Consider the following 27781-nt stretch of genomic DNA (forward strand, 5'->3'; position numbering starts at 1 on the left):
TGAGTTTCATCTATCAACACTATATCGTCTACGAAAAGCATACACCAAGGAATATCATCTTGAATATGTCGTGTTAACTCATCCATTACCAACGCAAAAAGGTAAGGACTTAAGGATGAGCCTTGATGTAATCCTACAGTTATGGGAAAGCTTTCGGTTTGTCCTTCATGAGTTCTTACGGCAGTCTTTGCTCCTTCATACATATCCTTTATAGCTTGGATATATGCTACTCGTACTCCTTTCTTCTCTAAAATCCTCCAAAGAATGTCTCTTGGGACCCTATCATACGCTTTTTCCAAATCTATAAAGACCATGTGTAAATCCTTTTTCCCATCTCTATATCTTTCCATCAATCTTCGTAAGAGATAGATTGCCTCCATGGTTGAGCGCCCTGGCATGAACCCGAATTGGTTGTCCGAAACCCGTGTCTCTTGCCTCAATCTATGCTCAATGACTCTCTCCCAGAGCTTTATTGTATGACTCATTAGCTTAATACCCCTATAGTTCATGCAATTTTGTACGTCGCCCTTATTCTTGTAGATAGGCACCAAAGTGCTCATTCGCCACTCATTTGGCATCTTCTTCGTTTTCAAAATCCTATTGAAAAGGTCAGTGAGCCATGTTATACCTGTCTTTCCCAAAAGTTTCCACACTTCGATTGGTATATCGTCTGGGCCTATTGCTTTTTTATGCTTCATCTTCTTCAAAGCTACAACCACTTCTTCCTTCCGGATTCGACGATAAAAAGAGTAGTTTCTACACTCTTCTGAGTTACTCAACTCCCCTAAAGAAGCACTCATTTCATGTCCTTCATTGAAAAGATTATGAAAATAACCTCTCCATCTGTCTTTAACCGCGTTCTCTGTAGCAAGAACATTTCCATCCTCATCCTTGATGCACCTCACTTGGTTTAGGTCCCTTGTCTTCTTTTCCCTTGCTCTAGATAGTTTATAGATATCCAACTCTCCTTCTTTGGTATCTAGTCGTTTATACATATCGTCGTAAGCCGCTAACTTAGCTTCTCTGACAGCTTTCTTCGCCTCTTGCTTCGCTTTTCTATACCTTTCACCATTTTCATCAGTCCTCTCCTTGTATAAGGCTTTACAACATTCCTTCTTAGCCTTCACCTTTGTTTGTACCTCCTCATTCCACCACCAAGATTCCTTTTGGTGTGGGGCAAAGCCCTTGGACTCTCCTAATACCTCTTTTGCTACTTTTCGGATACAACTAGCCATGGAATCCCACATTTGGCTAGCTTCCCCCTCTCTATCCCACACACATTGGGTGATTACCTTCTCTTTGAAAATGGCTTGTTTTTCTTCTTTTAGATTCCACCATCTAGTCCTTGGGCACTTCCAAGTCTTGTTCTTTTGTCTTACTCTTTTGATATGTACATCCATCACCAACAAGCGATGTTGATTAGCCACGCTCTCTCCTGGTATAACTTTGCAATCCTTACAAGTTATACGATCCCCTTTCCTCATTAGAAGAAAATCTATTTGTGTTTTTGACGACCCACTCTTGTAGGTGATCACATGTTCTTCTCTCTTCTTAAAGAAGGTGTTGGCTAAGAAGAGATCATATGCCATTGCAAAATCCAAGATAGCTTCCCCATCCTCGTTTCTCTCCCCAAAACCATGGCCACCATGAAAACCTCCATAGTTGCCTGTCTCCCTGCCCACGTGTCCATTTAAATCTCCTCCTATAAATAACTTCTCCGTCTGAGCAATTCCTTGCACCAAGTCTCCAAGATCTTCCCAAAATTTCTCCTTCGAACTCGTATCCAACCCTACTTGAGGTGCGTACGCACTAATCACATTGATAAGTTCTTGTCCTATTACAATCTTGATTGCCATGATTCTATCTCCTACCCTCTTGACATCTACAACATCTTGTACCAAGGTCTTGTCCACGATGATGCCAACACCGTTTCTCGTTCTATTTGTGCCCGAATACCAAAGTTTAAACCCTGAGTTTTCTAGATCCTTTGCCTTACTACCAACCCACTTAGTTTCTTGTAGGCACATAATATTTATCCTTCTCCTCACCATAACTTCCACTACTTCCATAGATTTTCCCGTTAAGGTTCCTATATTCCACGTTCCTAAACGCATTTTGCTCTCTTGAACTCTACCCTTCTGTCCTAGCTTCTTCACCCTCCCCCGTCTAATAGGATCAAAGTACTTCTTTTGTGTGTCCCGGGTAAAGTTGATAGGAGCATATGCTCCCAAACAATTTTGAGTGGAGTCGTTCGAAAAGAAGTTTCTATGGCCCCCTTGCTCATTTAACACTGCATCCGGGTGCCGATGGAGATACAGCGACCCTTGCTCACTTATCACTGTGCTCAGGCCACACAGCGCGCCACTTACGGGTGACGCCCTAGCTTTAGCGCGATTTTGTTCTGGATTCATTTTCATAAGGATTCGACGTGATCATGGAGTGCCGGCTGTCGACTACCTGACGCCCTCCCCCTCCTCCTTTATCCGGGCTTGGGACCGGCCATGTAAGACATAGGCGGAGTTATGCGACAAAAATTCGTCATGGAGAAAAAATAGAGGTGTAGGTCTAAAGACCCATAACGAAGAGTGTATGAAAGCGAAACAGTACAAAGTTTCCGGCGGGGCAAGAATCTGATGCTATCTCTTGAGCACAAAACATAAAGGATAAAACAACAGCTAAGGAGAGACACCAGAAAACCGTTCGTATTAGGGTAAAAGGATAACTTTACAGTTGGTACAGGGTTCAGCACGGGTCGGTTTGGTCTTGTTCCACCGCCAAACCGTCAATTTGACCGATCACCACTGCAGGATTTGGTTCAGTTCGGTTGAGTGGCACTCTATCCGGTGGGAAAACCCATCGGAACCAAAATGTTAAATTTGCTGATGTTCTAATTTCAACCATCGACCTTGAGAATGGATATGGGTGGGAATGGAGGTTGGCAGCCGCTGCCCGGATCCCCATACGTGTGGATTAGGAGGAAGGGATCTGGAGATGATCCCTTTCCGTAGGGTACAACGTAACCCTAACTAGGGCTTGCCTTGTTATTTACCTTCTTTTGTCAAATATTTACGTACCCTACTATTATAAGATAAAATAAAAAAGCTTTCTTGCCCATATGAAATCGAAGCACTTCAACTCCTTGCGAAATGGAGAACCGCAGAACCTACGTTGTACGAAAGGATGCCACTTGAACTCTGGACGTGAGCACAGCTTGCATTGCTCTTTGCATGCATGCTTGTAACTACAACCTACTAATCTAGGAGAAATTTGCAATGCCTCTCGAACTTTTAATTTGGGATATATATATATATAGTGAGCTTTTTTATTCTTTTATCAATTTACTAAATTATATAAGAAGAATGTCATAACCAAATTTCTCCCTGTAATCTTTTAGCCAATAATAATTTATATTTTGGGGTTTTAAACTTGTAATTTGCTAAAGAAAATTGAACAACCTGTGAGATCATCTGAGGTCACAATCATGGTCTTCATCATTCTTAAATCTAAGGCTTGGGTTTCGTTGGCGGCTGCTTGTGATTGAGCTCCCTTCTCTTAAGGAAAACAAATTTAGTGCCACCACCACCGTGCATATATTCCCAGTGCGAGTTACATGACCTACAGGGAAGGCCGTCTCTACTTCCCACCGGTGGCCGGCCGTTTCACCACAACAGTCAAAAATTAAGCTAAGGTTTTCAGCTGTCACAAACATATTTAAGACCACTGAGTTTATTCCAACTGATTTCATAAGTCCAACAATTAATGAAAATGAAATTACACTTTACAACCCTCACCTTTCAAGATCAGTAATCGTTTATCTACTAGAAAATATACTAATCACAAGCTAAAAGATTTATAGTTGCAATAACCTTTCAGACGAATTTCTCCGCTGTTACTTTCCAAAGGCTATAAATCGTAATCATCCTATTAACAACGTCCTAATCAATTAGCATTTCACTAGTTGTAGTTTGTATCGTTGCCTTGGAGCTCTGCGTGCTCAAGTCTTCCCCGCGCTTCTTCGATTCTTGGGACCTAATGAACTCTTGTATCCTTGCCTTTAACTCATTGTCCGGTATCAGCATGTCCGCAGTAAGATGGGATCGGTTGAACGGATCAGACTGCAAATCACACGCAAACGATAAATTAGCACGATAGGAGATACATTTCATAAGATTGCGGAATATGTTATCACATAAAGACTGATGACGTACACTATCACTAAGAAGATGCCTTTGAATGACGGGTCGGTCTACTGTGATTCTTGAAGAAGGTAAGATAACTGGATCCTTCATTAAAGTGTACTGCAAGAAAGAAAATACATGTAAATAAAAAAGCCGGCTCCAACATATCTTCTGAACCACAAACACAAAAATGTACCTGAATTGGATCGAGGAATTCATCTGGTATGTCCCCAAGAATAGCTTCAATGTCCATGGCCTCCGAAGCAGCAACCTTGGCTTTCGCACCTAGCTCAATAAACTCTTGTATGATCCTCCCATCTTCACCAATTTTCCTTAGGACATCTGCTGCAGCACTAAATAACTGGAGCGATGTACAACTGTGTCAGGCAACATCCCAGCCAAACATAATGATGGAAGTTAAAGCCGACTAATCTGAATTACCTGCTCATTGTACGAACGACCATCCTTTGAGATGGCAGCTGGAAATATATTTTCTGAATCACCCTTTGCCAAATGAACATATATGTATACAATCTTCGAACAAAATAAAAAAAAGGTAGTCAGGCTCGGTGTTCTTCAATCAAACAAATGCAAAGGTCTCTGCCAACAACAAATCAGACGCTAAAAAATGTGCATGATTGCATAGGCTAGAAATGCTAGCACAATCTTAGAAATTTCACAATACTCATAACTGTCATCATAACTTTAGGCCCCGTTCCAATTGAAGTTAATAGTAATGAAGCAGGCCCTTTGTTCGACCAAATGGATGGTCAGGGTCAGCTAAGCTGTGAAACTATGAGCCATGTTCAACTGAGTGTTCTTTACTAACAGGCAGATTTAGATTCAGTCATACGAAATAACCATATACATACATATATAATTTCAGCTGCATGCCTTCCGCCAAGCAAAAAGCACATAAGTTCGAAAATCGTATGCCAACCTGCTTAAGCAATTGCTTTGGACGGAATTCATACTTCTCAGGGTCTTTCAAGCTAAGAGATTTTCTTTGAGGGCCTACTAATTGCAACAAAAAGTAATTGAGCATGCTGGCCACCCTTTCAACCTGGAAAGAAATTCAAATTTGAAAGACTAATAAGATAAACCTCGAGGAAGCTGCTTATTGATTTAGCAACCAAACTTTCATTTCAGAGCAATAAGCATGCATCTTTAGGAATGTGTGCGAGTGAGAGAGATTAAAAGAGATGTTTATACCATCTCAGGAAGTAGGAAAGGAGCTGTAATTTGTTCTGTAGTAAATGCCATCATACTAACGTCTTCATTTGCTAACTTCATATCTATTCGGATAATCTGTTAAGAAATGTATTCATTGGGTTAGGTACTCTTACTTCCAGAAGAAAACTATCATGGTTTTTATTTTAGTGGAGGGAAGATGAAACAGACATTCTCTTGAGACTGGAAGAGGCGTGTTCTCTCCTGCCTTTCTTGAGCAGGTCTGCGCTCCCACTCTGCAGTGTTTGACATCTCAGCTTCCAGTTCTTTGTGTTCAAGAATTTTGTTAAGACTTTCATCCAGAAGATAGATGCTATCATTGATCAAGAAGTTTAAGAAATTCAAGTAAACACCCTTCTCCTCTTCCTTTGCAATCTGGAACAATATATAAGTTATTGCAGTTAAGGGCACATGCCGTAAAAACCAGAAAGCAGAATTTAGAGAACTTAGAATAATGACAGAAATTTCAAACAAGTCCTTCCATTAAACTACTCTACCTGTTTCCAAGCATTTCGATGACTAGGGACATGCCACAGATATTCAAGAAGTTCAGCAATATTGTGGCGAATATTAAACTTGTCATAGAACTGCACAATTGGAAAAACAAACACACCAATGAACAAGAAGATAATTGAGAATGCAAAACAAAATGTATTTATATGAACCTCCTTCAATATCTCGCACACATGAACATAAGAGCACACACCTGTGTGTGAGAACCAGTGAACTCGATGTCAACATATAGCTTCAAGAGATTCCTCACAAGATACTCAAGAGATAGTTGGTGCCCTTCAAATAGGGTCGCTGTAATAGATGATCCGCTGTAGACGCAAGGCAAAATTCTATAAGTGCCCAATTTTCATCATCAAATCAAAGGATGTGAGATAAAATGGAGACGTTAAACCACCTTCCACGGGGCATCCAGCAGTTTAGGACTTCAACCATCTTTGCTCTTAGGTAAGGGTTCCTGATATATTCTGGGCTGGCCATAAACATTATAATGAAGTTCATAAAATCATCCTGCAAAGCAAAAATAAAAAATAAATTAATAATACATGAAGATAAGACAACAGGAGGTATGAAGAGAAAAAATTATGATAAATGTCTTCAATAAAAATTCTACCAACAAAACCCCATCCAAGGCTTTTGGAATCCGGGAAGCAAATATAAGCAACTCCATGGCATCTTCCACAAAATGCTCTGGCATAGAAGCAAACTCCGTAGGGCTAGTTGATGGCAGGGGCATTTTAAACCCACCAACCAAGCGAACTAGCCACACCACCATCAAACGATAGAAAGTAAGAGCACTCTGTATAACTGTCGGATCCTGAAAGGGAGAAAAAAAAAACAAATATAAGGACAAGTAGTGGCTCCAAACAAGAACCCCAGGGAAGGCAACTATAAGAAAAGAAGTGAACCAGTGAAGAGCAGCAACAGTAAGCATTGTAAAATAGGGCTACGAAACGGTAAACAGTACTAACCAGCATACACATTAGATTACAAACACGTATGTTAGATTTTCTAAATGAAGCATTTTTTTTTTCATCCTTCATTGAAGGAAGAATGGTTAAAAACTTAAAAACATCATAACCTTAGAATGGATAGACAGACTTCCTACAAAGATGATGCAGATGCCATAGACTAGAATGGCCACCCAACACATCATTCAACTTCAATATGACTAGCAACTTAGTACGCCCCTCAACACCCATATGAAAATAGAGACAAGCTCAAACCTAATAGGCTAGGATACCAACCTCATAAGAACTATTTAAAAATATGTATGACCCCACAAATGCAAATAACCACACAAACGTGTGCACACAAAGAGTTCGGACATACCCTTAATATCTGAGCTTCATAAGAAAGCTTTTCCTGCGAATATGACTCTATTTCCTTCTCAAGGCGAGCTATATCTATCTCCAATTGTGGAGAAGATGTCTGGCCTTGCATGGCTTTAAGTGTGGTGAGAGTATCTTCAGACCTTGAAATGTCCTGGATTGAGTATTTTTCAAATATAAATGTTCCACCCATCAATTACATATAACAATATACAGTTCATGAAGTATATGAATTTCTTAAATCATGAAATAACAAGCAATAAGCAGTTGCTTATCACCATGTGGTATTTCACGTCTTCCAACAAGGGACACCCCAGTTACCTGTACTAAATGTTTAAAGTCAGAAAATGCTTTCAACAATCCCAGATTGAGCACCCTTGCAGTCATGAAGAAGCATTCGCAAATAAATGAATATTTAGCTTTTTCACTATTTGGCTTCACGTTGACACTATTTCCGGAACTGGTGGCTTCTTGAGATTGTAAAAGGCGAGTTTCACCATCAGTATTCCCCATACTAGCTTTATTAATCCATTCAGTAACTTCTTCAGACGATGCATGTAAAGCAGTCAAACCTCTAATGTAGGTCAAGAAAGAATGGTTAGCATGCGGAACTCAAGAAGGAAATTTATGTCCACTAATAAAAAAAAAATCCTCACCTTAACTCCAAACGGTTACTGTAGAATACATATTTTGGATCAATTTTGTCTCTTTTTGTTAAATTTGCATCTAAAAACGGCTCACAAAGCCGAAGCATGACAGCACTGAGATTGACAAACATGCCTGAACTTGCACATGAAAGAGGATCTACCTGTGACCATAGTAACAAATTACTGGATGTTCATAAGTTAAGAATCCAAACATTCCTTACCAAAGTTGACACGAATTATCAAAAGAAAAAGGCTTCAGTTAAGGTCAAACTAAATAATTGTGTCTGGCAGTTTTACTGGCCAAGATTACAATCCTTCACAAAATAACATCATTGTTTGCATCTCAAACGATCAAAGACAATACCTGAATCTGAGCCCTTGATGAGTTTTTGTTGATCACCTCTGCAAGATACTCAAGAACATTCTCACGGGTGTCAGCATTTTTCAGTAGTAAGAGAAGAACTTCAGTAAGGCCATCATATAAGTTATTCATGACTGTCTTAATTGTGGCAAATGAAGATAGCAGATCAGCTGGTCTACGAGTTGAAGCTTCTGAAAAGCACTGCTGCCTGGTGTTATCGTTCAAGAGAGAAACAATGCATTAATAAGAAGCCCCTTTTTCCTTCTAAACATTAAAGAGAAAGAAAGTTGACTACTAACCCGAATAGAAAGAGAGCACAGAATGCAATGGCCGTTAAAACTACATGCACATTTATCTACCAGTTTCATGCATGGTTCAGTTTCTTTTAGTCGACTCAAGATTTATAAGTTTCCGAATTTGAGAAGGCGATATGGTAACCAAGCAAACTGAATTGAAACCTATAATTTTTGTTTTTCTCTTGAAAAGAAGAAAGGTAAGTTTCACCAAGCCATACAGATACACAAGTTTCAGTTAACTGTAGCTTAGCTTTAGTCTTCTACAGTCTAGAAACTGAAAACAACACAACATACAAGATTTTATTCTATACCAGTACCACAAACCAAAGGAAATAACATAACAAGAAGACCATGTCAACAACAAATGCAAATAATCGCAACCTGAAAAGTACAAGCATCATTGGCAAACAAGCAAACAAGAAACACAAAAATAGTTCACTCACCCAACATCAGGCTGGCTCTTGAAAATAGGATGATCAGGCAGAGCACTGACATGAAAAAAAGGACCCAAAATGCTAGTCCTCTCAATCACACGCCCATTCAAGTACACCCCTTTTGGAATCCACCACGGGTGATTCACAAGTGACCTTGCACCAACCGGCAACTTAACCAAAAAATACAGAGCCCTCAGTGGCTGCTGGAAGTTTCCGAGGGCCGAAACCTTAAGCACAATCTCTCTAAGCTCCTCATACAATCCCTTCAAAATTGGGTCCAAGCTATCGAAATCGGAGTCGGTGAAGAACTCCTCCAAAAACCCAGGTGGGCACTGAATTCCCCCACTACTCCCACTTCCTCCAAACCCATCAGCTGAACCGCCACCCTCTGAGAAGATCAATGGCAATAAAGGCGAGGCATTCGGCTTGTTCGAATCGAAATTCGGGTTGGGGAACGATTCGGGATTCCCCAAATGAATCCTACAATACGAAACCGAAAGCTTCTTCGCTTGCCTAACCACGGATTCCAATTCCGACTTCAAGTTCCTATCTTTCATGGAAGCAATTTTCTTACCCTCGTCGTAGGCGCGTTTGTAACACCCGATCAGGTACTGGAACGGCAGTTCAGCAGCGGGGAAGCTGCCGGATAGCCGATCGATTAGAATCGATTCCATGAGGTCGCAACTGAGCCTCAACTCCTTCCCCTCGCTGAGAATCTCTGCCGCAGTCATCTCCAAGTAAACGACTCGGGAATCGGAGTCCGATGGACCGGTCAGCGATACGAGAAAGATTTTGCGGAGGACTATGTCCTCCAACTCCTCCCGGGACCGCTGGCGTTTCGGGGTCGCCATAAATGGAATCTGGGCTCTCAGTAATGGGATTTTCCCCCTCAGTAATCAGTAATGGGATTTTCCCGAGAAACAAACAGATGGGTGGTTGGATTTTGGGTTGATTGCGATGGTGGATGGTGGAAGGTGGGTGTTTTAGTGAGCCGTCGCCATTGTAGAGAGAGAGAGAGAGAGCAAAAACAACGACGCAGAGGTTTCCTTGATGGTGTGTGAGACTCAGTAGAACAATAGACGAGGACTCGGTGGAGAAGAACTTGGGAGAAAAGTAGGAATGGCTCCCCAAACGGCCCCGGTTCACTCCGGTGTCCGGTCCGATCCTGACGGTTTTTTTTTTTTTTTTTTTTTTTTTCCTCTCCCCCTCTCTCTCTCTTTAGCACGGTACCGGCTTGGTCCAATTCAAAACCCATTTATGAGAAGATTAGGAGTTTGGATTCTATTAATGAATCCAACTTTCCAACTTATATTCGATAATAATTGGATTAGTACTATAATTACTATTAATGATGATTAACGATCATTAGCGTAGTCGCATATAGGTACTGGTATTCACATATCTATTTTTACTTATCAATTATTATAAATTATTCTCAATTTTTTCAATTATCGAATCGAATGAATTCAACAAGTAGAGTGGTTATGGGAGAAAGAGTTTGTGGTAAATACTGGGATGGGCGGAGGCTTGGCTGAGGTGGGCTATAGCCCAACAGAAATATCAGACCAATTAAGGGTATTATTATTCATTGTAGCCCAACCCATTTTCTCTAGCCCAACCCAATTAGACCAAAATATTATTATTACTACTCAACCCATCCCCATGAGCTTTTGTTCTCTCTTTTCAGCCCTTTGACTCTCTTTAACTTTTTTTTTTTTAAACAAACGATATTATGTACACTAATGAGGATAAGGAAGTAAGCCAAGCCTCACATTGAGCCAATCATACTAATATGATTCAAATCCGCCTTTGGCGAATCGAACCTAAGACCTCTCACTTATAAGTGAAGAGGAATACTTCTAGACTGTAGTACGAAGCGGCACTCTCTCCACCTCTTAAGTCCACTTCTCTTACATCTCTTACCCCAAAACACTGGAATTCGAATAATGTTACACTAGAATTTGAGTAATGTTACACTTATCTCATTTTTTTAATACTACATTTGTACCATATTTTTAATAGAGGTACATCCACATTATATGTGGGTCCCATATCTATTAAAGATAAGATCTGATACATATGTGGTATATAAAATACGATAAGAATAACACTTGTTTTAGACTTCAGCCTTTTATTTTTCTACATTTCACAACATTCAAATTTTCTCAACACAAACCTTATGTTAAAGTTAAGGAATAATACTTAATTTGAAATAATGGAGGATAAAAGTCATTAAGTAAATTACAAATTCTCGGTTTTCACAGTTTTCTCTTAGCAAGGAAGTAAATTTTTGTACTTTGATATGGATATTGATAGTTGTCTTGAAAGTTCAGTCCACTCAAGCTTTAAATCCTAAATTTGTACCTTCATCACAGCAGTCCATTTTTTCGAAGGGCGAGAAGACTCGCACAGCCTTTGGTCATCCTTGTGCGATTCACAAACCTCATAAATCAAACCAGGACATATTGCGTGGAATACTGGCATGAAATTCATCATCAATCATTGAGCCCACCTCGTGGTGGTTCTTTATTATTCAACTTATTTACGGTTAAAAGGAAAAAAATTGAAATATCATACTACCAAAAAAAAAAAAGTAGATCCTTTTAATAATAAATAAATAATAAAGATGGTGTTTTATCTTAGTAATAGAAGGAACCGGATCCCCTCTGGACCCAAATATACTAAGTTTGCTGAGCAAATGATCCGGTTCGTGGAAATTTGATCGAACGGCTACAATTATTATAACTTTTAGAGGGCTCCTATTTGTAGCCGTTGAATCAAATTTTAACGACCCGAATCCCTTGCTCAGTAGGCTCAGTTTTATTGGGTCAGGAGGGGATCCAGTTCTGTAATAGAAAACAATCATGCATATTTTCAACTTTAAAAAAAAAAAAAAAAAAAAAAAAAAACTCATCAAAAAGCATGACAACTAATGTCTGCATATTCTTTAACCTCTATACGTTCATATCATTTGCAGGTAGTACCCCAGAGCGTACCAACATTTAGAAACTGACTTGGACTTGGATTTCTTTTGCTTCAGAACACGTATGCATGTAGACATTGATCTTACGCGCGTTCTGAATTCTCTCAATTTTACACCTAGTTTGTAAGAACTCGTAACAACGGTTAGAGATTAAGGTCTTGATCGCTGTGAGACCCCCAATATATTAAGGGCACCCCCGAAATTTTGACTTGAAGAGATCTCTTTGACGCTGTTGCAGGTACATGGACCAAGGTTCGAACTGATTCGTTACAATCGACGAGAGATAAGGGATCTTTCTGGATTCACAGATGATCACTTGAACAAAGTTAAGATCCAAGGCTTCCAAGGGAATGCATACGAGATAGGGTTTGCCATTTGCCTTACGAACATTCAACATGCTCGAGGTCATGGTCATCAGTCCATTCCGTAAAACCTACTTGGGTGGAGGAGAGTGCATGGAGGCCATGGTGGTCGAAGTAGTGCACCACTATAATCGTGGTTTGGATCCATCTTAGGAAGTAAACCGCAGGGCATTCGTCGAGGAAAAACTCGAGCAATACTTCTCTAACGGTCGTAATCAGCAAGTTCATTATATATAGGTCTTCGGAGATGGGATACGTAGTACAAAAGAATCGCAATGAATCATCAAAATTTCAAGGTAAATAAGACATCAACATCTGCAAAGGGCTCTGGATCGTACTATGATTCAAAACTTGCTCTTTCAAATCGCAACTGCTTTCTGCCGGTGAAAAATCAGATGGCAAGGATGCAGGAGGAACGTGATTTTGTATACATATACTGTTATAGTTGCAAAACTGCAGGGTTTATCATGTCGAGCAATTTGTGTCGACAAAATTACAGAGGCAAAATTCATTTGATCAATAGGAGTCATAAACCGCCCGTTTAATCTCCTTGAACAATTCCAGGTTAAGACTTTACAGCAATTCATGATGATCCAATGGAGTTGTGAATGAGGGTCTTGCATTGACAGGACCAAATAGTAGCTCTAAGCAGAAGGCAGGGCCGCATACCGATCTTCCTTTTTTTCCAACTTTATCCAAATCCCGAACAGTGAGCTGCAACCATTCAAAACACCAACACATCAACATGAATCAAATTTTTAACTGTGGGAGAGCCTGTTTGGAAGTGCTGTTAGAATGGCTATAATTATATTCCTGACGATGTTTAGCAGAAAAAGGTTGGGTGTTTATGGGTTGTGAAAGCGCTTGGAAGCATTAATGCTCAATAACGCAAAATTGACCCATAATCACTTTCAGCAAAATTTTTAAGAAAAATTCAAATACTTCCTGAAAATACATTTGATAGCACTTTTTCAAGAAATAGTTGAGCAATGTTTCTCCCAGGAAGCACTACATATGCTTCCGTAACCCGTAAGCACTCCTAAACTTTGTCTGCCATACATCACTAAATGCCCTTCTGGTTGTTTGGAAATGCTTTTGACCTCTCTAGAAGTAATCCCAAACAAGGCCTAAAATTTTCATCGTGCCCATAAGTGCTTTGTATAGAAGCATTTTCAGTGGACCGTTGATAAAGTGCTGGAAAGAGAAAGTAGGTCAAGACCTGTAGCAAGCTGTTCCTGATGAAAGCCGTGTTGAAGCAAGCATAGAAGAGGCGACTTCCATACATTTTTTGATAGAAAATGACTCGCACATCTCCAGTTACCTGCACAGGCTTATCGAAGTAATATTCAAGACAGGCCTTCTGGTAAAGTGCCGAGCTTTCTGTATCCATTTGGACTACAACATGAGGCTCATCCGATTCTGATTTCTTATCTTCCTCATCGCCTTCGACGAATGAGAGATAGTATCGTGGACTACTCGTCCTCTGACATCCTTTCTGGATTTGTTTGCAGGAACTCCTAGAAACTTCAAGTGACAGACGATAAACCTGGCCGGAAATCTGTTAACACAAGGTTCAAGAAATTCTTATTAGTTGACTTATAAGGATATGGTAATTGATCAATGTTCTAGATTATCAGAATGTACAAAAAAGGCAAACCTCTTGCAGCTCCGACACCACAAAAAAGATTTTCTCGATGTTAACCGTGTCATAAAATCGGATTCTCCTCAATTCTCTGCTACATTGCTGAGGCAAGTTCACATCAGGTGGTGCATCTTCAACTCCGTGAGGTAAAGAGAGACAGTTCGACCAGTATCCTACATAACGGCGTTGACTTGGTATTGAGACCTGTTTCGATCAGATACCAATGACAACGTGTTTGTTAGTGTAAGCTGTTTTATGCCCTTCTTAGAAGAGTTTTCAATTGACTTGATTGGAAATTGAAAGCAATACATAAGCTCAATTTTTTGTTCATACAGATTATGATATACTAACATTCTTTTGGAATCGTTTGTATTAGACGTAATATGACTTACTCCTTCATTATTGATGGTCCGCCTTTGAGCATACAACAGAAGAGCTTCCTCTGCTGGCATCCCACAGTAGACTAGGTAAGCACATACCATTAAACCCGTTCTACCTTTGCCTGCCTGCATCAAAACAGCAGCGATCAAAAAACACAAACGTTATAATGCATCCTCAACGGTGTAAATTTAGCTTAATCAATGTTTTATATTTGGATTCAGATAATTAAGCAAACAACAATGTTTGCTTAAGAAATAGCTTGCTATTTATGCCTACCTACCATGCAGTGTATAACGGCAATGTTTTTCGGATCCTGTGATAGCCATGAATCAACATTTTCACAGAAGAGCTTGATCATTTCTAGATGTGGAACATGATTGTCATCAAAAGGAAACCTCTCCACACGACCATGAAAATGAGACGGGTCATAACTTTCTTCGATGCAAAGGTTATAGATCTGAAAAAATACTACCCTATTAACAAAAAGAATGTATATATAAAAAGGAATCAAAATTAGAGGAATAATTTAAGAAGGAACTAATTGGATTAAGGAGCTGCAGTACCTTGTAATGATCTTGATGTCTCATATCAAGCACAGACTTGACCTGCCAAAGAGGATTACGATACATTGCCCGCATTCGTTCTGAAGGGAATGACATTGCCAAAATGCGATCCGTAATGTAAGTCATGTCGAGATCATAACCAGCAACAAGCATTCGCCTCCGTTGCTTCGACACCAAGTTACGGATGTAAAGACTTTTACTCAGACAATTGATCACTTTGTGTTGTATGGTCAAGCTTTCAAACTTCCCAGCCGGCACTTGCCTTGAAAACTTCAACCCCATCTTTTGGCTGATATAAATGTGAATGTTATGGTACCTAACCTAAGAAAACACCATTCATCAACAACTACTAAACAAAATTAACAATCATAAATATCTGAAAAATTACATTCATGCTTAAACACACACACGTTATTCGCGTCACATTTATTCACTTCTCTTATACATGTCAGTCATGGGGACAACCTCCCTTATCAGCAATGTGATATAAAAATATCGTGCATATAGCATTTCTGAGAAAGAAAATGTACCTGCAGAGCTGAACATGAAGTTTATGATGAATTGGGTGAAAGGAACTTGATGTGTTGAAGCAAATTCTAGGGCAAAAAAAGTAAAAAAACCCCAAATTGAAAAGGTTTGGGGAAGAACCCTAGAATGAGCTTTGGAAAAAGGAAAAAAATATGTGGGAGGTTAGGGTGGCCGGGAGGTCATGACGAATGTGACCTCCATTTTTCGTTGGTTGAGAGAGAAGAAAAGAGAAAGCTGATCGGAATTGGGAAGCTTAAGCCAAATTTGGAGGGCACAACAATCTCAACCCCAAATTTGGACCAAAATTGTTGCGGCAAAAAATCAAAAATAGGGAAGCAAAATTGGGCGAGAACTTAGGGTATTTATCTGCCTTGGGACAGAAGAAAGCTTTTTTAATTATGACCGTTGGGATTGGCTGAGCTAATCAACCCTAATAAAATATTACATGACCGATCGTGATAAAAACCCTGGAAAAAAACAATTGTGAGAACACATGCAAATCTGATATCACTATTCAAATAAGTTGTGATATACAGTTCAATAGAGATCCAACACAATCTTGTGTCTTAGGGGAAACAGAGAAATTTTTGTATGTGACTGCAATTAAAAGATTTTCAATTTGAATAATCTAGCTTTAAATATAAGACCAAGCATCTTCAAATGTACACAAACTTAGTACATTTGAAAATACTTAGTTGTGTAGTTGGAATCAAGGATGGGTTTGCCCTACTAGATGTTATAGCAATTGTTATAGAGGAGAAATAATGAAAAGGGCTTGAAAACTTTGAGTTTTAACGATAAGAACAAAATAAAGGGTAGAGTGAATAGTACCATGATTGACTTTTTAATGTAAAAATATGGTTTTTCGTTAAAGTAAACAGTACCGGGAACTTTTCATTAAAGTTCTCTAAAACTTGCAAATTTGCATCGACTCGCAATATAGGTATATTAATTCATTCATCAATATTTGTCTAGAAAAGCCACATTAAGCACACCATAAACTCTTTAGTTATTAGGGAAACTCATCTATTTATGGGTCGGCAGCAAATAAAACAATAAAAATTGGAAGATGAAAAATATATTGGTAAATTAAATTAGGGTAGTAAAGTGTAATTTACCCATTAAATTATTCAAAGTGGCAAACAAATTCAGAAGAACCTCTAAAGTAAACTGTTGCAACGAAGGAGGATGATGAGAATCCGAACCTACACCATGATGCATAGGCGTCATTACTTTCTGCCACTGCAATAAAACAACCATAAAATTCATTAGAAATAAGCAATTTCACTGTAAAGTCTTTTCTTTTTGGTTGGATAATTTGACCATAAATCGAAAATAAAATCAATAGTAAATTGTGTTGTTTTCTAGAGAAGAAAGGGGGAAGTTGCATGTGTCGTCTTTTTCCTCGACCTCCAAAACAGCTAAGCAACATACGTGATGCGATATGTAAGCTGTTATGCTATTCTCTGTCTTCGCCTCCGGCGACATGACAACGTCTATTGTCTAGTAAACGACATGCAAGATGCAATGGTTTACTTATCGCTGAGGTAAATGACATCACGCCGTACAAATATCAAGCGACACTAGTGAAGCCTGAACGGAGCAGAAAAAAGACGATGGCGGTGTCGCTTAGTTGTAATCACAAGATCCAGTATTGTAGATAAGTGGATGGTTCCTTCCTACCTATGAAGACCAACGGGTACTGTGCTTCAAGTCACTCATTTAAATTTTCATCGCATTTGATTTAAAAAAAATTCGTTGTGTCATATGTAAGAGGATGTGTAAAGATCTGAAGAATTGAGGTAATTCACATAGAAACCCAACCATCACGGGATGGCTTAGTAGTAGGGAAGAATTTCATACTGCACATCCTAGGTTCAATTCTTGACGCTGGTGAATCACAGATGTGGCAAGAGGATGCTGAAATATCTCTATGAGTTTTCCCGATTCCCGAAAGAATGGATTGTTGTGATGAAGCAACTAGCTGGTCATCTTTTTAAAAGAGAAAAATAAAACATAAAAATGCTTTTTTAACATGTAGAAATATCGTGGGTATTCTTTTATACATAATTCGACTATAGATATGATTGTCCATACCAATTAGCCTTAATGAAGATTTAATATTTAATTAGATGAGATTAATGTGTGATTTAGACAATGCCCTTTATTTGTAGAGCTAATATTGTCGTGTGTTAGGTCAGTTATCCATGATAGTGTGTCTACCCACTTACACTCGAGTTCAAAATCTCTCCTCATAAATTGAAATAGTTAAGAATATCTTAATTCTCTTGAAAGTAATAGTAATGAAGATGATATTAGCATAGAACAATGTTTCTACATACACTAATGCCACATTTACCTACATTTTCAGACCATTTCTTTGATTGATGTGTTAATTAGGGAAAGTGGATTAGAACATGATCTGAAGACCACACAAACAAGATTTTATTGAGCAGTAATAGAGTGCTATTACTCAAGGTGATCATGTGGCCTAAGCGACAAGAACATTGCAGCATACTGCAACAGCTTCCTCTCAGAGCTTCCATTTGGAATCACAGGAATCACGGGACCTCCATTAGTCCTCAACCTGTACCGGCGCCAAGCGAATTGTATATTCACCGCTGCCCATGTTCTCCAATTTGAAGAGTAGTATCTCGCCGTTCGCTTAAGCCTTTCGTTGGCAAATTTGTAGCGGAAGTGATCCGTCATGTATCTCAGATCGCCTGCATTGAGGCCAAATGCTTCTGTTGATTCAATGCAGGTGAATGTCGCGGATGAGGCTGGAAGGCGGTCCATGAATGGCCGGCGAAGGCACCAGGAGAGCAGCTCATCGCCAAAAAACCCTCCCGGTTCAAGCACATTGGTTCCCACCATGCCTTTGCTTAGGCCTTGGGTGCGCTTAATGCGCCCTCGTACGATAAATAGCATCTTCGGCACAGGATCTCCTTCTCTAATTATCTGCTTAAATTAATTGCGATGTAAATCATGTGATCATAGAGTAATTAAATCACTTTGCAGATGATCAATTTGTTACCTTTTCATCTTTGGAGAAGACCAGTGGCCTAACCCTATCACACATATTGTCAAGAATAAGATCATCCAAGTTGTGGAACAGGGGAACCTTTTTTATGAGGTCTAAGCATAAATGGCGCTTAATCTCCCTTCGGAGCCCTTCCGGCAAGTCTTTGATCAAATCCATCTCATCTTCTCCCCCCATTGTCACCCATCTATGCCTTTCGTAATGGCGTACTCGTCGTCTCAATCCAGACGGCAACTGCCTCCGCTTCATCCACCATTCCATGTCTCTGCACCTCAACTGCATCTTCCTTTTCTTTGCCATAACGGCGTGGAGAAATACCTGCATCAAGTATTGTAAGGTACGCATAGTCAGATCGATTGTTTCCATTTTTATTCAAGCAGATATTCTAATCAAATTTAAACTACGAGGGCACACTGCCCTATTTAATTTGGCTACGCTCAAGTCTACTCATAGTCAGATCACTTGGCCGAAAAAAGAAAGAAAAAAAACTCAGAAACCCAAAAGCAAAATGTACATTCTTATGTATGTGAAAAAGTCACCTGAATGTTTCCAATCAACAAAGTGAAGAGCAGCAACCCACTAAGCACAATGCATATGCTGAAAATCACTTCTAACCAGTGACTTGTAGGTTCAAGATCATTCCCAAATGTGCTGCAATAGAGCATACAATTAATTTTATAAATTGTCTATTATTCTCATTTTTACTAGTTAATCGTGAAGATTACTTGCTTAACAAGGTACCCGAGAGTCATTAGGCCCCAGAATATGGGATAGAGAATCTTAATAGCAAGGGAGTTGCTAGATATGACAGGAAGAGCCCACTGATAGATTCCATAGTTGAATGTGCCATTTACATCCAAGCAGAGTGGTGGCTTTCTCATCACGCTTGTTGTCGTGTTCCCTCCACAAGGGTTGCCAATCGTGGCGGCCGGTAACAAAAACTCGTAGCAAACTTCGTCCGAGCAAGACAGAGAGAGATTACAATTGACATTTTGGTCACAATGCTGTCTTAGGCACGAAGCTACGCGCTGAATCGCGAGCACATACCAGCATCCCCCGGCAACCTAAAACCACGAAAAAAAAATTAATTAAGCATCAAGAACTATACCTAATACAGATTTTGAATTTTAAAGCGCGTAATTTGATGATCTTACGTACGTGAGAAGCAATGAAGTAGGCAATGAGGTTGAGGCCAAAACCCCACCAAATGGTGCCAAATATGTAGCCTGTGACCTTTTGCATTCTTCTCATCAAGGAGATGCTGTGGTAGACTTTTGGGAGGAATTGGAACAAAAAAATTAAAAGGAGAATGGTCATTATCACCTTAACCTTCTCTTCTTTGATCAATTTTGGAAGAACCAGCCAAAATACTGCCTGCAAAAACAAAAGAGGCAGAAGACTGTTTTCTCAGCCAAAAAGCTGCAATTTGGTCCCAAAAGTTGTAGTTTCTCACAAACAGATTTTATTAGGGGCTAATTAAATTATGAACAATACTTGGCTAAGATGAGTAGGAATTCCTATTCAAAACTTCTCAAAATTGTTCGTTGTCCATTTATAAAACTTCGGGTTTATAATCAGAACCATTCATATTATAAATCACCTTATAAAGATTGTATCTGTAAAAAATAAATTAAAATTATGGTTGTTTAGTCATCAAACTGTTTAAAACCAAATGAACAGTATTGGTAAAAGCATTACGAACCGTCTGTGTATTTGCTACAATAGATTGACTAAACGACCTTAGTTTTAATTTAATTTTTGCAGAGATGATCTTTACAATGTGATTTATAGTATAAACGATTCTGATCATAAGTACAAAGCTCTGTGATTAAAATACAAAGAATTTTGAGTATAAATTTCTACTCATCTTTGAGTAGTCATGTATTGTTCTTAAATTATTATATAACTTATTGCTTATGTCGAGGAATGTTAAGTAGATTAAATTTTTAGATTAAATTTGAAAATTATAGTGTGTGTTACTAATATGAGTACGTTCATTAACACTTAAATAATAATTTAATCATCAAATGACCATATCATATGGCTTATAAAATTTAATTTAAAAAGTTAGTCTCCTTATAGTATAAACGATTCTAATCATAAGTACAAAGTTTTGTGATTAAAATACAAAGAATTTTGAGTATAAATTTCTACTCATCTTTGAGTAGTCATGTATTGTTCTTAAATTATTATATAACTTATTGCTTATGTCGAGGAATGTTAGCATTACTTACTGAAATATCCCGTTATCATATATTACTTTGACCGTTACACTAGAAAGATTAAAAAAAAGGCTGGTTTCTTAAAATTCGGATAATTATATGAATCTGAAGCGGGAAAAACTTTGATGTAAGATGAGAGCACGTCCTACTCAAGTTTTTTCATGTGGAGACATTGGCAGGGGTAGGAACTCATGGGTAATTATGTAATTAAACAAAAGAGATGATTGAAGACTATCAAAGCCAGCCAGTGGAGAAATTTTTAGTTGTGACGGGAATACAAGTAATGCATCATGTGTTTTAATATGAATGGTGGAAAATTTTATTTATTTTTTTTTTTTTCCCCGAGAATTTTTTAAGTTATTAACTTTTTAGCACACTTATCTCATCATGTGTCACTAAACAAATGATGAGATATGTGTGCTAAAAAGTTAATAATTCAAAAATTAAACTTTTCCACAATTGGTGTACCACTCGTATTTCGATCTCGATGAAAAATTTCTCCAGCCTGTGGACTCACCTGAGGAACGGGGAGAATGACGAAGGCGTCGAACCAGAAACCTTTGAGAGATCGAAGGTAGTGGTAGGAGATCGCACGTGGGTCCCACACGAGCTTTCCGCAGCCGACCACCAGCGACTCCCTCGATACGTACGCCAGCCGGAACTGCAACCACAGGTGGCACAGGTGCACGGCGTCCACGCTCGTGCGGAGCACGGTGACAATTGCTGCCAGCCCTCCGTCCATGTAGAGGCAAGGGGTTCCGCTTCTTCCGAAAGAGAGGGCGTAGAAGAAGAGCGGGTCGACGGCCAGCGCCATCCCACGTGCGAGGAGGAACGCGCGGTTCCAGCGCTGGACGCGCTTGCTGCGGGGGTCGAGGACGGGGCCGAAGGGGCCGGCTGGGCGGTGGCGGGAGATTCCTTTTTTGAGATCGGAGCGGGATTGGATGGGAATCAGGGAAGAGCCGGCGGAGGCCTCCCACTGGGGCTGGTGGGCGCCGTCGCAGCTGGTGGAATGGAAGGCTGGGACCCCCACCTGAGTGCAGGCGTAACATTCGACAGAGTTGCTGATAATTGGGGCGTTGATGATGTCTTCGATGTTGTTGGAGTTGTGGTTGTTGTCGGCGTCGTCGATCTGGGAGTTCTGGCGCCGGAGAACTCGGGTCCACCTGTTGCATGTCAGCACACCCATGCACACGTAAGCAATTATACATAATTTAATTAATTAATTCAGGAAGGAGTACGTAATTAATATTGGGAATTGGTAGTAACCTTGGGAGGGAGAAATGGGAGGAGGACATGTTGATGATAAGGAGGAGAAGGCAACCATGGGAGAGAGGAAGAGAGTGTTTGGGAGAGCTAGTGATGACAGTGAGAGTGACTCAATAATACACACACATATATATAGATGGGATATTCTAGTAAATAATTGAGTATAGAGGGAAGGGATCAGCTATAGCTCGCTATATATGGAGGTGAAACATTTTAGCAACTCTTCTTATTACGTGACATGTCTGACCGTTCAACATTTTATCAATTATTGACGTGTTTATATATGTAATTGTATATATTATCTCGATATGTTTGCCAATGAAAGTTCAAGTAACAAGTGACAAACGACATGACACCATCTTATTGGATCGTCAAACCAACCATCTGATCAGGACGTGATCATGCAGCATGTTCTACCATCCAATATGTTATTGATCATCGATATACTTATAAAGTTGATATTATCAAAATTCATATAGATAAGCTTATCGATGAAAATTTACATGAAAAAAAAAGTTTTGATCGTATCAGCCCTCTCGTCAAGTGGTGTAACCTTAAGATTTTTCCCCACGTAGGACTCTATGTCATAATATTTTGTGTCAGTTAGCATATGAAGATGAAGAGGAAGGGAAAGCGAGGGGAGGTTGAATTGGTGAGCAAAGGCAACGTGGTTAACTGCTTTTCCAAACGAGTTTGGGTCCATGACTGATCAATCCATGTCACCGCCGATATATACAGGACCACCAGCCCGTAGGCCAACCTATTTCTCCTATCATACGTACTCATTGTAGTAACAATTATAAGTTACTGCACTTCTACAATTCTCGGGGTTAACATAGATCGTTTTTCACGAAACTGCATAGCTCATGAAAAGATTACGACACCACACGGCTTAAGCTTCTGTTAAAATATAATTTTGCATTAAGAATAAAAACTGCACTTTCACGGGTAAAACTGATGAAATAGAAAGTATCAATGTTTATTCGTGTGAAACATAATCAATAATTTAACCATTCTTAATGAGAGGTGTATTAGCATTTTAAAAATAGAGTAATGTGAGGGAAGCTAAATTTACAAATCATGTGATATGTCGGAAATAAACATGTTAGTCAACATTAAAGTAATAATTCAATTATGTCACTTAGTACTACCGGTCTAGTGGTATTCCTCTTCACTTATTAGTGAAATGTCTTAAGTTCGATTCTTGCAAAGACAAATTTGAATTACATTATTGTTAGCTCATTATGAGGCTTATCCCACTTCTCCGCCCCTTTAATTTAGATAATATCATTTTTTTTTAAGTAATAATTTAATTATCAACGTTCATGTCATATGATTTATAAAATATGATTTAAATAAATGGTTTATATAATTGTTTAAGCCCAAAATATTGGTTTGGCCGAGATGGATTCTCGGCCCGGAAGGCCTTACGGAAAGATTACCGTGGATCATTTAGTTCATGGGCTTCCTAACCTAGGTTGGTCAAGTCATGCTGTGAGACGAGTAATTGAATCCTGGCACAATAAGGAGTCTCGGCAAGATATGGATAGAAGTGGATCCGATTTGATAAAGGACTAGGTTCAAAGTCATAGTGAAAATAGGATTGGTCGAGATGGTGTTTGATGAGAAGAAGAAATCCTAATCCGAGTAGGGTTTTAACTCGGTCTAGAAAGTGCCTGGTGCTATACATAGGAGAATTTGTGCATCGTTCATGCCCTCTTCAATTCAACACACAATTGCCCTGCATAAATTCTCTCAACAACCTTGAGACTTTTTCCTTTTCTTTTTTCGCCAACACACCTTCAATTTGGATAAATAGCACTGTGAAAGCAACCAGTGATATCTTCAGTCGGCATAGATAGCACTGTCACCGTAGAACCAGCCAGTCTCGCAGCATCTTCAGTCAGCATAGATAGCACTGCGTCGAGGGTGACTGGTTATCTATCCAAGTCTCGGTCGATAAGGATTTCCGAATCCTTATTGGTCGAGGTCATCTCATTAGCATTCTCGACGAAGTGAGGTGTTACAGTTTATTAGGCTCGGCACATTGCATGCCGAGTTAGTTTATGATTTGATACTCTCAAGTGGGATTTAGAGTTTGGCATTCCGACGGCCGAATCACGTTTATTGTTAAGACATATATCCGCTTTGAGTATTTGTGCCCTTACACTTTGGTGTCGATTTGGCGTAAGTGTACTATGACGAATACCATCACTGTGACCGAATCCGACGGTGACGATTTGTGAACTTCGTAAGAATAGTAGCCTTATCTTCATGTTCGAGAACCCAAGAGGCCGAGACGTGTTCCTTCCTCGGTCATAATCGCGAGACGCAAAAGTCAGCCGCGCACCCAACGCAACATCAACAAATTTTACTTCTCGGCCGAGCTCGGCCGACGAGTTGGCACGTCCCGCATTCAACCGAAGGATGTAGTTAGCTTATAGATTACTCGGCCTGCACGCCACGTAGGTTTGGTAGTTTTTAAGGTCTACAATAACGTTACCCTAAAAAGTATATTTTGAAATTTAAACTTTAAACATTTTATATTTAGAAAAAACATGCACACCCGGTACTGTTCACTTTAACGAAAAACCACATTTTTACACTAAAAAGTCAATCCTAGTACTATTCACTTTACTCTTTATTTTGTCCTTATCATTAGAACTCAAAGTTTTCAAGCCCTTTTCATTAGTTTTCTTTTTATAAAAAGTGTAAAATGATTATTTTGTACGGTAAAAACTATCATGAATAAAATATCAAAATTACACCAAAACAGCTTATGCATTTAAATATTTCTTTTGACCTTCAATGCATGCACCTGGTTTGAGCATCGTCACGTGATATTGCTGTATTTTGTTAGATAATCTTTGTAAGGTTTCAAGACAAAGAACCAAAGGGCTTTTCAGATTAATTACCATTATCATATTTTTAATTTATTTACTAATAAAAAAGTTTACCTAAATTTTTTATAAATACTATTATATTTCAATTTAATTACATGTTTGTCACTCAACCTTATCAACTTTTCTGACGACCGGCTGATGAATATTCTGACAACCAGCCGACAAGCACTAAGGTGACCGGCCGGTCAATCTTTTCGGTGACCTCAAAAATGATTTCATGACTTCCAAATGAAAAACAATAACTTGTACCACTACATCCAAACAATCACTTGTGATATCTATGACATTTGTTAATATTTGTTTAGTTCACTCTTAGGTCACTGTTCAGCAGTGACTCCTAAAACATCATGTAAAATGTTACAATTTCTCTAATTTTTGTTGCATATACATGTGAAAAGCAACAATTTCTATCACTCCCTCAAGTAACCACTTGTGATACGTATTACTATCATCAATATTTATATCAACCAAGCTCATGATGTAATTTATTTGTTGAATATAGTCTCGCACTACTACGAAAGTGGCTTAATGTTTCGGAGACTGGTGGCAGTTTTTTACAATATATTGTCGGATAAGACATTTCTGACAACCTGTTTAAATAATGTCGGATGACACAACAGTACTGTCGCTTATAACCAACATAAAATGTAAATGTTGAATATAACCGACACTAAGACATTATTATTCGACTGTATTTGTTTTTTCTTTTTTCAATATTTTCAAACTTGGTCGGATAGGGTAATGTTGGTTTTATCTGACGTAATTGGCCACTTGTGTTAGATAGGGTATCAAATATTTGGGCAGGAATTTTCCTGCTAGTTTTGCTCGCAGAATTGGGCAGAAGTGGTGTCGGATGATGGAAATAATATATGATGTCGGTATTACTGGCATTTTTAACCGACGCCAGGTTTTTACCCTAAGAGCAACTCCACCATGTGGAGTAGCCCCAACGACAAGCCCCAAAACAAAGGGCAGTAACTCGAGCAACCACGTATAGCCCATCCGGGCAATTGCGCAGGAGCGAACTTGAGCAAGAGGCCCGGCGAGAATCGTTGGCCTAAGAACCCGAGGTGGGTATGATTCAATGCTAGCATCAGGGCGACGTCAGCCCAGTTTTAATATTTTTTTAGTTAGGCGTGTGCATTACAAGCGCGCGTGGGGGCGCGTCCCCGACCAGTTTCAGACACTGGGGCCCGTGGCGCATACTTGGGCAATGTTACCGTTGGAGGCCACGTGGTAGTTCCTCGTCTATTGGATTTCAACGGTTACTTTATGTGGACCGTTGGATTTCCAACGGTAAAAAGAAATTCAAACTGTCATTAATTTCAGTCGTTGGATCTTAGATCAATGGTCTACGTTGTTCGGCTTTATAAATTTTTTTTTAAAAAGTTTGAAATTATGAAATCTTACTAATCTGAAGTGTTGGAATTCAAATTTTTTTTAAATCTAATGGCGGAGATTAATTATGTGAATAAAAAAAATAAAAAATGTAAAAAATTAATAAAAATTTGAAGAAAAAAAATTGATTTTACTTTTCTATAAATACCTTCTCATTATGTTCTACCTTACACCACAATTTCATATTTTGTCAACTAGTTTCAACGACATTCTTATCTTTCTCTCAAAGTTTCAATCCAATTTTTTTTTCCAACAAAATGACTAATGATGCAGGTACGAATTGGTCGCTTTTTGAAGATGTTACATTGTGTACTAGTTGGGTTGAAGTTACTCATGATCCGATTACGGGTAATATGATGAAGTTGCGAGAAATGTGGAGTCTTATTCATGCCAATTATCTTGAGAAAATTGGTGGGAAAAGAACTAAAGAATCGATGTCCAATCGTTGGAGAATACTCAGCCAATCGTTTAGTATGTGGAGAGACACCTTGGCACAAGCTAGTACTAATCTTCGAAGTAGGGAAAGTTTAGCGGATCAGGTAACAATATATTATTTATTTGTTTGTACTATACCCAAATTTGCATTACCTACTTTGATTTAATAATTATTTCTTATTCCGCATTTCAAGTACAAGCTTGGTATAATGCCAAAAGCAAAAACAAATCATTCAACCGATGAGAATGTTGGAATATTGTCAAAGATTGTCCTAAATTCAGAGTTGCGCACGTTAGTCCAAAAGTTTTCATGAACAGCACCCCTCTACACTCTACACCTAATCATGCCTCGCATGTTCATGAATCTATCCTCAAAGATTGTAAACAGATTGTGACACGTGGCGTGACGTGATTGATTAAAAATCTTATTGGAAATCTATCATCAACGATTCTGAAAATGTAACAACACGTGGCACGACAACATTGGATAAAAATCTTATCGAAATCCATCACCAATAATTGTCTTTTCGAATAATGACACGTGGCACAATGAGAATGATTAAAAATCTTATCCAAAATTACAAATAAAATTATTTTGTATTATTTTATAAATAAATAAAATACTATTATTTTATTGCATATTGCCAGGGATATTTAGTGTAGGGGTGAAGATGCAAAAGGCAGTTACTGTTCATTAAGGGCAGTTATTGTTCACTGGTGGATTAAATAGTGAATAGCCCTAGGGGCCTTAGCAACGGTGGAGTTGCACTAAATAAAAGGGGTGTGATATTCACACACCATTTTTTACTTCTCTCACACATTTTTGGTTTTCGACCGTCGGATCGGATGAATTGAAGAAGATCAACAGACAGAAATTAACAAAAGGTGTGTGAGAAGTAAAAAGGGGTGTGTGGATAGCATACCCCTAAATAAAATCCCTTTATTCCCCCATTTCCTTCGTGCACCGTTTCTCCCTCCTCGTTTCCTTCATCTTCCCCTGCTTATTTTTCTTCAGATTCTCCTTTCTTTTTCCTTCCCTCTTTTCTTCTCCTTCCAACAACCTTCATGTGG

The 27781-nt window shown here is 39.0% G+C and overlaps 3 protein-coding genes across 4 annotated transcripts; all 3 read right to left on the reverse strand.

Moving 5' to 3' along the window:
* Window positions 1-3708: 3708 nt before the first annotated feature.
* Window positions 3709-10215, reverse strand: LOC114826915 (probable ubiquitin conjugation factor E4). The gene is made up of 16 exons (XM_029107842.2): window positions 8997-10215; window positions 8261-8465; window positions 7906-8057; window positions 7571-7823; window positions 7251-7403; window positions 6532-6735; window positions 6316-6428; window positions 6115-6229; window positions 5906-5995; window positions 5580-5783; window positions 5391-5486; window positions 5119-5241; window positions 4620-4712; window positions 4375-4539; window positions 4209-4298; window positions 3709-4115 (listed from the first exon to the last, which is right to left on the reverse strand). The coding sequence occupies exons 1-16, from the start codon at window positions 9836-9838 to the stop codon at window positions 3936-3938; spliced, it is 3078 nt and encodes a 1025-aa protein (XP_028963675.1). The 5' UTR covers window positions 9839-10215; the 3' UTR covers window positions 3709-3935.
* Window positions 10216-12646: 2431 nt separating this feature from the next.
* On the reverse strand, window positions 12647-15878 carry LOC114826916 (phosphatidylinositol 3,4,5-trisphosphate 3-phosphatase and protein-tyrosine-phosphatase PTEN1-like). 2 transcript variants are annotated; one of them, XM_029107843.2, is made up of 7 exons: window positions 15449-15878; window positions 14919-15234; window positions 14636-14812; window positions 14367-14480; window positions 13990-14178; window positions 13552-13890; window positions 12647-13046 (listed from the first exon to the last, which is right to left on the reverse strand). In XM_029107843.2, exons 2-7 carry the CDS (start codon window positions 15198-15200, stop codon window positions 12906-12908), a joined length of 1242 nt encoding a protein of 413 aa, XP_028963676.1. In that variant the 5' UTR covers window positions 15201-15234; window positions 15449-15878; the 3' UTR covers window positions 12647-12905. The 2 variants fall into 2 exon arrangements, with proteins under 2 accessions (XP_028963676.1, XP_028963677.1); XM_029107844.2 differs by having other exon boundaries at window positions 14919-15239; window positions 15449-15589.
* Window positions 15879-17741: 1863 nt separating this feature from the next.
* Window positions 17742-22130, reverse strand: LOC103429045 (cyclic nucleotide-gated ion channel 2-like). Its single transcript, XM_008367193.4, has 7 exons — window positions 21975-22130; window positions 21226-21871; window positions 19645-19860; window positions 19228-19550; window positions 19026-19137; window positions 18481-18804; window positions 17742-18404 (listed from the first exon to the last, which is right to left on the reverse strand). Exons 1-7 carry the CDS (start codon window positions 22001-22003, stop codon window positions 17916-17918), a joined length of 2139 nt encoding a protein of 712 aa, XP_008365415.2. The 5' UTR covers window positions 22004-22130; the 3' UTR covers window positions 17742-17915.
* Between the last annotated feature and the right edge of the window lie 5651 nt (window positions 22131-27781).

This window comes from Malus domestica, chromosome 09, assembly GCF_042453785.1.
Source record: "Malus domestica chromosome 09, GDT2T_hap1".
NCBI classification, from domain to species: domain Eukaryota; kingdom Viridiplantae; phylum Streptophyta; class Magnoliopsida; order Rosales; family Rosaceae; genus Malus; species Malus domestica.

Coding starts and splice junctions, on each gene's coding strand:
- LOC103429045 (XM_008367193.4), bottom strand. CDS start 22,003: ATGTCCTCCTCCCATTTCTCCCTCCCAAG. Junction 19,861..21,225: donor TCATTCTCCCCGTTCCTCAG/GTGAGTCCACAG, acceptor TTGTTTTTGCAG/GCAGTATTTTGGCTGGTTCT. Junction 18,805..19,025: donor TGTTGATTGGAAACATTCAG/GTGACTTTTTCA, acceptor TACTTGATGCAG/GTATTTCTCCACGCCGTTAT.
- LOC114826915 (XM_029107842.2), bottom strand. CDS start 9,838: ATGGCGACCCCGAAACGCCAGCGGTCCCGGGAGGAGTTGGAGGACATA. Junction 6,736..7,250: donor ATGAAGCTCAGATATTAAGG/GTATGTCCGAAC, acceptor TCTCCCTTTCAG/GATCCGACAGTTATACAGAG. Junction 5,487..5,579: donor TCTTCCAGTCTCAAGAGAAT/GTCTGTTTCATC, acceptor ATTTCTTAACAG/ATTATCCGAATAGATATGAA.
- LOC114826916 (XM_029107843.2), bottom strand. CDS start 15,200: ATGGGGTTGAAGTTTTCAAGGCAAGTGCCGGCTGGGAAGTTTGAAAGC. Junction 14,481..14,635: donor TTGCCGTTATACACTGCATG/GTAGGTAGGCAT, acceptor GTTTTGATGCAG/GCAGGCAAAGGTAGAACGGG. Junction 13,891..13,989: donor TGGTGTCGGAGCTGCAAGAG/GTTTGCCTTTTT, acceptor TTGTGTTAACAG/ATTTCCGGCCAGGTTTATCG.